Below are 13,664 nucleotides of genomic sequence, written 5' to 3'. Positions count from 1 at the left end.
CTGTGCTTGTCTGTATATGAATACCGGAAAATATGTGCTTGTCTCTAAGAACAGATGGTTAGGGATTTAAGACGATGCCCTGGCTTTGACCGTGAAAACAGTGTCACTGCGGATGTCTCTGGTTTCAATCCTCTTTCTCTTGACTTTAAGATGTCTTGGGCTCTTTAAGGGGGAAGGACTTTTCAGGACTAACTGGTACTGCCCAGAGGTGAACACCAGTGGTGACAGATCTCGGTCGGGATCCCCAGACTCTCTTCCAGTTACTCTTGTGCAAATGAGTCAAATAATTTATACTAAATGCAAACAAACTCAGACTTTCTTATGCCCTTAACAAATTCTCATGATTGATGTCTGCAACTGAGGCAATGCGTTTAATGACTGGAAACTCCAGCATGTGGAAACTTTCTGAGGTACAGGAAGAGAATAATATTTCAAAAGGATAGCATCTGCAAATGTCCAGAGTTTTTTGCTGTGGGCAGATCATGTTGCCTAAAGAAGTGGGAGAGTACTATAGCTGATATATTTTGCAACTTTTCCCTTTTTGCAACACTTACACAGAACATTTTAATGTGTTGAGGGGGAGTTGCTTGTTTTTGTTTTTCTAGTTTCTCGAAAAAAAAAAAACCATTCTTGATTACTTTTCTCAGTTACGTTTATTATTATTTTTTATTATTAATTTTTATTTATTATTTTTCTTTCTTTTTTTTCCCCTCAGAAAGAATGGTGCTGGAGGACATCGACGTGACCCGCCAGCCGCGGCCGGCGCCCGCGGCGGTCCGTGTGGGGCCGGCCCGGGCGCGGAGCGGGGCGGGCCCGGGAGGGGCGGCGGAAGCTCCGCCACCTGCCCCGAGCTATTTAGCGGGGCGTTGGGCGCCCGTGCCGCTCGCAGCCGCGGTTGGCAACGGCCCGGGGCGCCATGAAGGGCGGCGGCATCGAGAACCCGGCGTTCGAGGCGCCCGGCGCCGTCCTGGGCCGGCAGTGCTACTCGGGCCCCGCCGGCTCAGGTGCCGACGCCGCGGCCCCCGCCGCGCCCGGGCCCGGCCTGGAGGAGGGGCCCTGCGGGTGGGGCTCCTGCAGCCCCAGAGCCCTACAGCTCTGCAACAACCCCCAGGGGTACTTGGCTGCCTACAGCCTGTTGGCCATCTTCCAAGGTAGCGTGTCCCTGCTGCCCAGGACACGCGCTGTTCCCCATCCCGGGGCTGGGGGATGCGGGCGGGAGAAGGCGGGGAAGGAGTGGTGGATGTTTTGGGTGGGTGAGGAGAGACAGAGTTCCTCCAGTGCCGTTAGTGAGCAGTGGCAGTAATGGTTTGACTCGGGGCAGGAAAGTACACTTGTGCCCGGGATGGGGAAGTTGCATTGTGTTACTCTTTGTGCTTCACTCTGTTTCTCCTGTCTTCTTTCCCCATGTACTTTATTGACCACTGCTGAGTCTACAGTCCTACCAGCTGTTTGCTTCATGCACTTGTCAGTTCTGCATCCCCACTGACCACAAGAAAATAGTGCTTCAGACAGGCTGAGACTTAAAAGCCAGGGATTCAAACAGCAATATAAATATTAAATTGTAATACCCCACTGCTTTCTTACCTGCTTGCTAACTGAAGCACTATCCCAGCCTGTTTGGGTGGGACTTCGGGTAAATTTGAAAACAGCAAAAACATGTGATCTTGTTCTGTGAATATCAGTGTAGATGTCTCCCTAAAACTTAACTAAAAGTTGACCTTGGGAGTAACCTGAAGTTTAGCTTCCCTAAATTCCTGTTGTTTTACTTCAGAAATTCTTGTCTATGTTTTTGGTTTTCTGTAATGATTGATTAGGGCCTTAGCAAGTCTTGGATTTAGGAAGTAAAAAGGTTGGGGAGGAGAAGAATTACTGTAAAAAAAATATTAAAAATTGAGGTCTGTGGAACTTGGATATTTGTTTGCCAAAAGGAGTGATTGGGTCAGTATTCATAACCTCTCAAGTGTATTTGACTAGCTAGAAAAAAGAAGGGTGTTTCCTGAACAATTTGCTGTAAAGATCCTTTTTACTCATTCAGGTACTTTTGTAAAGAGGTGGAGGGGAATGTTGGATATTTGATGTTAGAGGAGAGAACAGCCTACATCAAAGAAATGCTGGGTTTGAATGGCTCCATATGCCTGGAACCATACTGAGGCAACTAGAATGGTATGAGGAGAAGAGAACTGGAAGTTCTGATTAAAACCTGGAAGGATTTTAATGCTAATTATGATGCTTGGAGAGCCCGTGCATGAACTAATGTGTTAGTATGTCTTTCTGTGAACGTTTTCTGATTTTAGCCCCTTCAGATTCTGCTCTTGTCTTAGTATGTAGGTTTAGTGTTAGAAAAGGAGTATTTAGAAAGTTTTGGGATAAGCCTGTTAACTCTGCTTGAATTTGAACGGTTATGCTACAGCTGGTAGGATCAGAAGATGATTACTGCTGCAGTTGTCCTGCCAAATTGTTTTCTCTGTAAATAAAAAGGAGGATGTGTCTGTGGAAGAACTTCTTGTATCATAGGTTTCAATAGCTGAGCAGTAGGAGACTTTTAGAATACACCTATAAACTTTTTGAGTGGCATAAGAGTGTGGATAGGCAATTAAAAATGCCCTGAATATGACACTGAAAATATTGTTAGACTAAACACAGTATCTTGGATATTTCTAACGTGTCTAAATTTCTTCACATCAGTCCTGTTCTGATCTGATTGTCAAGATGAATAACAAATTCAGCATACTTTAACATCTTGGTTGTAGTCTGGGTGAGTTCCCAGTCATAAAAACAGCTTGTATCATAAGAATCTCTGTCCCCTTAGAAGGTTATGGATGCTGCTTGTGCCACTCATCCAACTATTGCTTCTGTTATCTAACTGTATATTTATGCCAGGCACCTAATGAATCTAGTTCAGGTTTAGGGCCTTAGAGGAGGGAAACTTAATGTTTGTTTTGGAAGCTGGTGTGTAGGCATGGCTATTGCAGATCTTGTGACATACTTGATGTGTTAGGTGGATTTTTTGATGAGAACCTTTCCTTTGGTTAGAACATAAAGGAAACTGGATGCTGAAGACGAGCTCCAATTCTTTTTGTGATGTGGAAAAAACAAGGGTCATTAGCAAGAAATTCAGACTTATGTGTGAAACTTAGTGAAAATAAGTCTTGCAGCTTCAGAGTTTAGATCAAAGCACACAAAACACAACTAGGGTTTTGAAGTTATGTGACCTTATACTGTGCTCTAGTTTGGGTCTGTCCTGGTTTAAGGCAAATTTGGGAGGAAACTCCTAAAGGGGTCTCTCTAGAGAGTAACTTCAAGAGACCCCTCTCCCTGCTGGTCCAGGAAGAGATTTCCTTGAAAAAAAAGTGGAACAAACTGTTTTATTAACAAGCAAAGTATTCACAAGCATAAAAAATGAATAATATTAAACAATAAAACCTCTCACTGTTCTGATGAGATGGCAAATTCAGAGAATTCTGTTCATAGGGTATAGCTCGGCTCACTCAGTCTCTTATCAGTCCCTCCTGTGCTGGAAATTCCACATCCCGGGCCCTGGTGGGCCACAGCTCTGAGCTCCTGGTGTTTTTTCTAGGTTTTCAGCCCAGAGCGGGCTGGTTAGTTCCAAGTGCAGGGAACTTCTCTGCCTCAGCTTGCTAAAGCTAACTAGAAAGCAAAGGAGAGCTCTCTCCCGCATGGCCATGCTGCAGACAACACAGTCTGTGTGAAGCATGCAGGAAAGCAAGTGCAGTTTCTGAAAACAAACGCACTCTTCTTCTCTCCATTCGCTTTTGGAACCAGTCTTTAAGGTGCAGAACTCAGTACACAGCATAAACAGAACAAATGATGGGGGATACCAAGATTATAAAGTCACCTCAGGACAGGTCTAATCATTTGATTTACCCTCAAAATTACAGAAGCCATCACTGAGGAAGATAGGCGATTTTAATAGATATATCTTAATGCACCTCTAGAAAAGATTATTTCTTAATGCATTGAAGATTAATGAAATAATCCATAACACACGCTTGATGAATATAAGTTTTTATACTAGACTTTTTAAAGGAGTGAACTTAGAGGATGATTATCTGCAGTTACCTGGTATGTTGTGAATCTAACTGAAAGCATGTATTTTTCAGAATATTTTCTAGCTGCTCCTTGAAAATAGATTGTTTTCATTAGCACCTCATATGCTGTATTGCATCTTCTCAGAAGATTTCAGGGGGACTTAACTCTAATTTCTTGCACTTTCTGTTTCAAGTACATGTGAAACCTGTATTTCCAGAATACATGCCTAGAATGTTTTTACATGACTAATAGTTGCTTTCTGTATGGCACTTAGAGTTGCCTAAATGTATGATTGCATCTAATAATACAGTAACTGGATCTGCTGCAGTTCATAGCTATAGTGGAAAACAAGCTAGAGGTTACCTCACTATTTTGAGTACAAGAAGGCTGTTTATTTCTTATGTCATTAATAATTTTTAGTAAATAAAACAACAGAACCACAGTTTGAGACTGCTCCAGTCTAATCTACCAAAAATCTTTGAATATCACTAATATTTTATAGGCTGGTAGTTTTACCAAGGCCTTTTTAATTGTTATTTTTTGTGTGCCTCTTGTTAGAGCCACTATTCTTATAACAACTGCAAAACATGTATTTTTGTTTGAATGGATGAAGAAAAAAAATACTGTGTTTTGTGGTACTGAATAAAGTTGGTTTATAATTAACCTGGATTTTACGTGTCAGTACACACTATCTAAATCTCTAATGGATATGGCAGGACAAGAAGGTTTTGGTTGAGAATAGTTAAACTCATTTCTATACTACAATTTTAAGTGTTGGAATTTGTTTTTCAGATCAAGTTAGTATCAGCCAGGTTCTGCCTTTCCACTTGCTGTGTAGCACACCTTCATAAAGATGTTTTAAAGCCTTAATAAATGTTTGAAGTTCTAGCAGATGGGAAAAACTTGTTCATTCCTCCATGCTACTATTGTTCTTTGGTTAATGGTTCTTAAGAGGAAAATGGAGTTGCTGAATGTGTAACTATTGGCACTGGAAGGATTCCTGAGTACTTGTGTCAATCCCATACAAATTTAAGTGTGATGACTAAACTGATGCAGTCAACCTTAATAAAGAAGCCTTAGTGGGGTATTGGAACTAAAATTCTGCCAAGAGATCCTTCCATATAGAAAGCTGAAATTTGGCTGTTAGAAAACAGCCAGATTTATTTGGAGTAATTTTTTTAACACCTTAGAGTGCTTTAAGGAGATGTTGAAGTTTGGCTCAAGTAGTTTTACTTCTGGATGGTGCAATGCTTGTTGAAAACTAACTTAAACACATTGCTGTCATTAGTCTTTTGTTCTGTTCTTAGAATGACAGTTGAAAATGTTTTCATTTTAGAGTAAGAGTAACTGTAGGGCCTGTGTCATAGCAGATCCTCATCAGTCATCTCTAAGGTTACAGAACTCAAACATATTTTTACCTCTGACTTCTAAGACTTCACAACATTTTTTTCAGGTATATGTTTTATTATAGGCACAATTTAATTAGACTATGATAAGGTTAGCTGACAGTGTTATAGTTAGAGCTATTTATCTTGTGATTGAATACTATTTTGGGACTGCTAAAACTGAACTCCTGGTCTTTTTCACAGAAACAGAATGTGAAGGAGGGTAGAAGATTAAATTTTTCTGTAGACTGAGTGTCTAAGCATGCACTGGCTATTCTAACTTAGTTCTACTTTTAGTTAATTCTTTTGCAGTTCATACATGTTTCAGTAGGGCAGCTTGTGCAGTGCCTTATTTCCATGTTGTTTGATACTTTTGCTTCAGGGAAGTTACAGATTCAAGGAGCAAACCTTTCTTGTTCTGAAGTAAATCACCTCTTTGCTCTGAAACAGTTGCAAAGAATTTTTAAATAGCTTTACACTTTTTTATATTATACAGGATGCATGTTCGTTCAAAAGCCTTCTTTTATCTTCTCTTTGTGGTGGCAGGGATTTAGTTGTTTGCAATAATTTGTAAACTATTTTCTGAACTTGCTTCAGCCATAGCGTGTATTCTAATGCAAGTTTTAGCCTTGACTAAATTGCCTTTAAAGTACCTTAATATACACCATAATGCATTCTGTTTGAAATCTGTGCTTCAGACAAATACATGAGTCCTGTGCAATTTGGCTAAGCTGGCACTGTACTGATTTACTCTGTACCTGTATTTTACAGCTAATAAATGTCTTATAAAGGAGCCTTGTATAAGTATATATTAATTTTAACTTTTTCATCACACAAGGGTTAGTTTACCTCTGCAACTCTATTGAATTAAATTATCTCTGATTAATAATCTCCTTTTTTTTTTCTTTTTTTTGTAGGTATTGTGGTAAATGGCCTGGTTAACATTAGTATTTCAACAATTGAGAAGCGTTATGAATTGAACAGTTCCCTCACTGGCTTAATCTCTGCAAGCTATGACATTGCTTTTTGTGTATTGTCACTGTTTGTATCTTACTTGGGAGAAAGAGGGCACAAACCAAGATGGCTTGCTTTCTCAGCGTTTATGCTAGGACTGGGCTCACTTGTATTTTCCTTACCACACTTTGGTAGTGGAAAATACCAATATGGTGGAAGTAAACTTGAAGGTAAGTTTATGGTTGTTTTGGAAATTACTCAAAAAAATTAAAATCTCTGTATCAACATAGTGCAATTCCTTATTTGGTGCAACATAGTTAATCTCTGACAATGTCCTAAAAAAGAGTGCTACCTGTAACTGAAAACTGATTCTTTGAAATATCTAAGTTGAAGAGCTGCCCTTCTGCACAGTGAACTTTATTTTTCCAGAAGCAATCTGAGTGTCAAAATCAGTTTTTGCTCTTAAGTAACATTTAAATAAAATTATTTTTTTCTTACTTTGATGAATTAAATTAAAATTCACTTTAAAGAAAAAAATATCTGGCATCTCTTTGTGACTAGGAATCAAGTTAGGTTAGCAATGTAGGAGAGAGATTAAAGCTGTTAGACTTACCATCTCACCTGGAAGGTGACTACTTCTTGCATTTCTTTGTAGTTTTGAACTCTTACAGGCATGTTGATTAATTCAACAAGTTTCTCTGCTTTCTTTCAAAATATGTTGATTTTAGCTTGTGGATTTATTTGAAATAAAGAGGAAATAAGCAGTACTGAACAAAGCAGGACTTAAATAATGGGTGTAGCTAACTCTTAGTTTTTAAACTTTTCTTGGAAGACAGCACAGTGATTAATGCCAACAATTTGTATTTCAGTTTAGAGGCACACCTATAATACAGAAATATTCAGATGTGTTTGAGGCAAGATGACTCATTCTCTTAAGATTGTCTTGTTACTGCAGTCTTTAATCAGAATTATACCTTCAATGACTAAGCATATTAGAGTGCTCACTAAAATAAAAATCAGTAGCTATTAAGGAACATGATGAAAGGTTGTTGATTGTCAAATTAGTTTCTTTAGTAGTAATTATTTTTGTAGTTATTTTGTCCACTTCTATGACCTGTCTAGATGTTAGTATAAAAGGTTGGGCAAGCTATTTTTTCTTATCTAATAAATGAAGATCTGAAATAGAAATTAACTGAACAAGGTCAAAAGAAAACATCTTTAGTGTTTTGGGGATTAGCTGCTTAGCTCTTGGGAGGAGGATGACAGATTACTTTCTCTTGGCTCTATTACAGTCCTATTACAGTCCTACGATTTTGGTTTCAGTATTGACCTCTCTACTTCACTATGGTGAAAGGGAAGCTGAATTTAATACATAAAATTTTAAATCTGATCTTTTTTTTCATTTGGAACAGGATATTGACAGTATGGAAGAGCAGATTACCAACTATTGCAACAGATCTTTACCCTTTCACACAATTTTAGTTGAAATCCCAGAGAGCATCTTTCTGTCCAACATCTATCATTGAAGTTATCAATGTAGATATTGATAACTTTATTAGGGACATGTTCAACATGGACTTTTGAAGTCAAAAAGCAGTGGGGAATTTTTGAATTGGAATGTGTTTTCTTCACCATAGCACTGTCAGCTGACAGCTTGCCTGCTGCTTTGACTGTCGTAATGTAGGAGCCTATGCTGTGCCTGTGGTGAGCACATTTAAGATCTTAAGCTGACTTAAACAAAACACTATCAAAAGATAAATGGCTAAGAGTGCAGAAAATGTCTACACAGTGGCAGTCAACATAAATCTTCGGGTGCAGTGCAACAGCATCTCTTAACTGTCAAGTAAACCCACAGCACGGGATTATGGTTTAGCTAGTTCTGAGGTTGATGAAACATTTTAACTATATAGTTAGTTGCACAGTTTAATAGCACCACAGCCCAGAAGCCTTCCTTTTGAATTATTTGAGTGAGTTGCTTGTAGAGATCTTGAATTTTTTGATTAAGTTTGTATTTGATGCTTAGTATTATAATCTACCACTTATTTTATTTCTGAACAGGTCTTGTTACTAGTTATTTACTAATTATTAATGTTTGTCAGTTATATGTCAGTACAGTGACTTTTACATGCAGGATACCTTAGAAGTACAGTTCAATGCAATGTTTAATGTGGCTGCCATAATAATTAATAACTCTAGTCTGAAATACAAAATACATCTAGCCTCCATCATAAACCTTACAGACTTCCTGGAACTTACTGCTTTATCTTGAGGTAATAATTTACTTTTATTCTGAGTATACACATATCCTACTCTACAAATGTATTTGATCATTTATTTATCATAATACCACTTCCTAGAAATAGTTTAATCCATTTCATATTGAAAAAATTGCCAATCAGTGGTCTGCCTATTAGTGATTTTTGTTTGTTAGTTTGTTTGTATTTAAGCCACTGTAAAATGTATTTTCTGTTCTCCAGAACGGCTTTAGACCCAAATTTGTAACCCGGGTGTGACCAGCTGTTCTGGTAACTTGCCTAGGCTACATGGGCCGCAGGTGCCTCAGCTAGCTTCGGAATGTGCAGTCAGGGGCTCCCCCTTCTGGTGCCTCCCGAACAGAATCAACTTAATTTGGTTAATCGGATGGCACAGAGATCTGTGAAAACTGCAAATATTATAAGCAGTGTACCTTTAAACTTCAGTTTTGGATTTTATTTTAAAAATTAAACATGTTTCAGTATGTCTGTGGCAGCAAATGTGAATCGTAGTTTCTCACTTGACACAAGGAAAATAACTTAATTGTGAAGACAGTCAAACATTGGGACAGATTACCCAGGATAGTTCCTATGTTGAAAGGAAAAAACTTTACAGACAGTTCCTTTTGAAGTGAGGTTTTCTTATCCCACCTGTTGGCCTGTTTCTGTGCAATGGCACTGTAACACCTATTGTGTGCTACAGGAAGTAATGATTAAGATAAGTTTTCTTTAAATACCTGGTGTGTGGACAGCACTTCCTTTCATTTTGTTTTGTGAGCCCGTAGTGTGGATTAATCTTGTCCCTTCTTTGCTTATGTAAAAAGTGTTCACAGATGTAAAAGGGACTAAGGAAAATAAAGGCTGTAATAATTTTTTAGTTGAATAATGTGAATTAATCAGCCCACTTATCTGATCTGAAGGGCATTTTCATATATTTATTCAGTGGGCCTCATTGCTACCAAACTGATGGGTTTATCCTCTTTCTTCGGGTTTTACGCTCTTATGTGGAAACACATAGAAATGTTTCTACACATACATCTTTTCTCTTGGTATTCTGCTACCAAAAGTGCCGTGATAGCAAGAGGAAGGAGAAGACAACACAATACTCCCTGTTTTCAGTTCCTCTTTTCTCTTCCCTCCTTGTAGTGCCAAATACTACAGCAGCTGACTAAACCTTACACTGCTGTATCACTATTTTCCTCTTTCTGTGTGTGCACAAGTACAGAGGCTTTACATTAACTTCTCTTTCTAGAGACACGGCAGTGTGTGTTCTAGGAGAGATAGTAACGTATGTTATTAAGGTTTTCCCTTTTCATAGGCAAACCCTTCTCAAAAGAGTGATTGTGAAGGGAGCATTATCTTTGCTCATGACAGAGTGCACTTCCTATCAGGCCCAGATTCCCTCAGGTTGTTCAGACTGCTCTGTCAACTTAAGAGTAGGAGTTAGTACTGGTCAGAATTGTTACAAGGTACAAGAATACAACTAAGTGTCTGTTACATAGGAGTATTCATAACCTGTGGAATGACCATGTGACAGGTGGTTGGTTGGTTTTTTCACAGATCTGGTCAATAATACTTTCAACAAGCCAATGCATATTTATAAGGCTATTTCATTCCTGTTGCCTTTCTGGAGTGGAAACAAAAACAAAACCCTGCTACTATTTCTTTTGGGGAATATGATATCACAGACAGCTTGGCAGTGCCATATTGGATCTATTAATAAGTGTGAAAATTAAAATGGGAATGTGACACAGAAGCATTCTTTTGTAGTTTAGCTTTCAGTACAAATCGTTCTTCAAATTGGAATGTGATGAGTTGTGTAACAGAAACGTAAAGGTGTGCTGTCTCTGTTTTTCAGACACGTGTCAAGCTGCAGAAACCACCTTTGCTAATGCCACTTGCAGTGCCAGCACAAACTCTTCACTTCACAAGTATCTATATGTCTTCATCCTTGGACAGCTGCTGCTGGGAGTTGGAGGAACTCCTCTCTATACTTTGGGGACAGCTTTTATTGATGATAGTGTCCCAAAACACATGTCTTCTCTTTATATAGGTAACTTTATAACACATTGTCTGGATAGATCATAGACTGCAATGCATTCCAAATGTTTTAATGAATTCCTTGAATTAAACAATCTTGTAATTATTACTTATGGGCATAAAGTATTTCTACATCAGTTACTGTGCAATTTAGATATTAGTGTGCTCTAATTACCAAGTCTTTTCAATTTTTTATTTTGTAGAGCACAGTAAAGCTATTTTGAGTACCCCTCCTGTCACCTTTTCACGTCAGTAACTGAAAACTGTTAAATGGTTAATGTATCAGTCTGCAACTGAATAAGTTGCAGCAAAAAACTTAGCTTTTTAGTCATAGATTTTGAAAAATACTGTGTATCAGTCAGGTCAGTAGCTAGATCATGTTGTATCCTTTAATAATTTTATTTACTTATCTTTTAGTAGTAGGCTGTCCACTCAGTGGATAAGCACTTGTGGGCCTCATGTGATCAGTTCTCTAGCCACATACAAATTTGACACTTGGCTATACACAGGTTGGCTCTACTGGATGTACAGAGATCTCTTCACTGGGTCTGTTTGAAAGCTGAGGAGTACTAATATTTAGCAATGATTTTTAATCTTTTTCAGTCACCATCCTCCAGGTTATGTGCCATTTTATTGCCAAGTTCATTGCAGTCTAAGTGTGTTTTCTGTGGGTATGACTATATTTATTTCCTCCTTTTCATATGTAAGCTGAGTAGAAACATATTACCTATACTTGTAACTTGCAGGAGGAATTCAAAGCATCTCAGATTCCAGGACTATTTTCAGACTAAATTGATATTTTAAGAGACAAATTTGAAATCATTATCTGTTTGCATGCAATTTTTGCAGTTTTTCCAGGCAAGCTACTCCATTTGATTCCAACAAATAAGATAGGTGCATATGATAAATCTTAGATGACAAAGACAAATTTTGGTTTTGCTGTTTCTTTATTTTGAGAGAGATAATACTACATTTTTTCTTTCTCTCCTGCCTCTTCCCCTGAAACCATTGAAATAAATAGAGCAGAGTTAGGGTTGTCTGTATGACTGGGGGAACAAGAAGTGACCTGAAAACTCAGGAGAATGCTGTTAGTGTTAATACTTTTTAAAAAAAAAAAACCGATTACAATAAACTTATGCATTCACAGTCTTCAGGCAACTGAGTTGAGTTCAGAAAAGCAGTGTATTCTGCCTAATATAACAAATATATTCCATTTGCACTGCAATGCAAGTGGGTGGGTGACTAAGCCTTGATTCTTGCATCATGCCATGTATTAAGTATAAAGTATGTTGTGTTGCTTTATCTTATATAAGAAGCCTTACACAATGCAGGAAAAAAAACCAAAACCCAAAAAAACAACCCACAAAACAAAACCAAAATAAACCCAGAACCCACCCCTAAAATTGTCCATAAATAGCTGCTAGCAGCTTTTACTGTAAGCCTGCAATGTATAAGTTGGTATTTCTCTTCTACACTTGGGTGCATTTTCATGAGGACTGGGACATCTACAATTGAAGCCACTGAAGTTAAACAATTCCAAATGATACTTAAATTTAGGATTTGGAAGAAAATAGGCACTTTGTAAGCTCAGTTTGAAGTTCTGTAGGATGAATATGAACTTAATTCAGAAAGTTCCTGTGACAATGTCACTATTTCTGAAATATGGGAAAACCTGGGATATATCTACTAAATATTTTTACTTGACTGTCACATTTTGCATTGCTTTACCCTCTTGCACCCCTCCCACCCTCCTGACTCCTTCATGATTTTCTCTTACTAGAGGGAAATCAAGTGCTTGTGATCCATGCACTTCAGAAACAAATGAGAAATCCAGATTATTCCACCTGGGGAAACAGTAGGAATGCACGTTTACTATTTAAACTTGGATCTACTTGCTATCAATTGCAAGCCTTAATTGCAGACACAGTGTTCCTGCTATCAGTGAGTGCTTAACTGCAACAGAAATCTGTCTGGTAGGCCAGGAATGCTACTGTGACATCAAAAAAGTCTTGTACTCTTTTGCAGGGTATGGTTACACTAGCAACTTCGCAGGTTGATGTTTTTTCTTTTTTAGGGGGAGAGAGCAAGGAGGTTGGTTTGTTTGGGGGTTTTTTTTGGTTAAAATTCTCAGGAGCTGTTAAGAGCCATGGCTTTGGGTTTTACGGCAGATGTTACTCTAGTGAGATTCTTTAATGTAACTCTGTCTTCTGGTTTTAGAAGATCTAGAAAGCAGCTTAATAATAATTAATAATAATTAATCTTAAGATTCAAGTAAAACAAGTTGTTAAAGATTGTGGTTGTTACAGTTAATAACCAATGTTCATAATTTGATTATTTTTTCATGTTATCTTTTAAATGTAGGCACAAAATGGGCAAACAAGCAGTCTAATAATGCTTAAAGGTGCAGTCAGTGAAATGCCTTTTGCTGAACCTCTGTTTTGAAGCTTTTGATGGCTGCAGATTTTCTTGTTGAGACAAAATTACAGATTTTGTGACAGTGAGAGAACAGACTGACTTACAGAAACCTGTTGGTCTGAAGTTGATTTAAGAATTCTATTACAAGAAAGCTTAAAAAAATTAAAGAAGTTATGTTGAACTTGATATATTTTCTCTTCTAGGAATTGGCTATGCCATGTCTCTACTGGGTCCTGCTATTGGCTATGTCTTAGGAGGGCAGCTGCTTAACATTTATATTGATATCCAGATGCCAAAAAGGCAAGATACAACTTAGTTTATTGCTTTCTATTTTCTTTCCCTAATAATTTCTATTAAAATATTAAGCTTTTCTCCCTGTGAGAAAATCTCCCAACTGTATTTTCAAGAGCTTCATTAATTTATTTCAAAGTTGCACGTAAAAAGGCTTCAAACGAGTTATTTCCTAGAGTGACTCCACTGTGCGTGCAAGTCTCTCTGTAGTGCAAATTGTTACTTGTAACATTTAAATAGTAGATATTTTAAACCTGAGTAGCAAAAAATGCATTTT

At 37.9% G+C, this 13,664-nt stretch overlaps 1 protein-coding gene across 1 annotated transcript in view; it reads left to right on the top strand.

Annotated features, from left to right (window-relative positions):
* Positions 1 to 897: 897 nt before the first annotated feature.
* SLCO4C1 (solute carrier organic anion transporter family member 4C1) overlaps positions 898 to 13,664 on the top strand; it is a 28,570-nt gene continuing 15,803 nt past the window's right edge. Inside the window, exons 1-4 of the mRNA XM_066338519.1 lie at positions 898 to 1,151; positions 6,353 to 6,619; positions 10,500 to 10,694; positions 13,300 to 13,396. Of these exons, the coding sequence (XP_066194616.1) occupies positions 917 to 1,151; positions 6,353 to 6,619; positions 10,500 to 10,694; positions 13,300 to 13,396 (794 nt within the window). The 5' untranslated portion in view covers positions 898 to 916. The remainder of the gene's footprint in view (positions 1,152 to 6,352; positions 6,620 to 10,499; positions 10,695 to 13,299; positions 13,397 to 13,664) is intronic.

The sequence above is a fragment of the Sylvia atricapilla genome, chromosome Z, assembly GCF_009819655.1.
Source record: "Sylvia atricapilla isolate bSylAtr1 chromosome Z, bSylAtr1.pri, whole genome shotgun sequence".
Taxonomy (NCBI): Eukaryota; Metazoa; Chordata; class Aves; order Passeriformes; family Sylviidae; genus Sylvia; species Sylvia atricapilla.
Note: the sequence above shows the minus strand (reverse complement) of the source record. Positions and strands in the feature narration are given on the sequence as shown.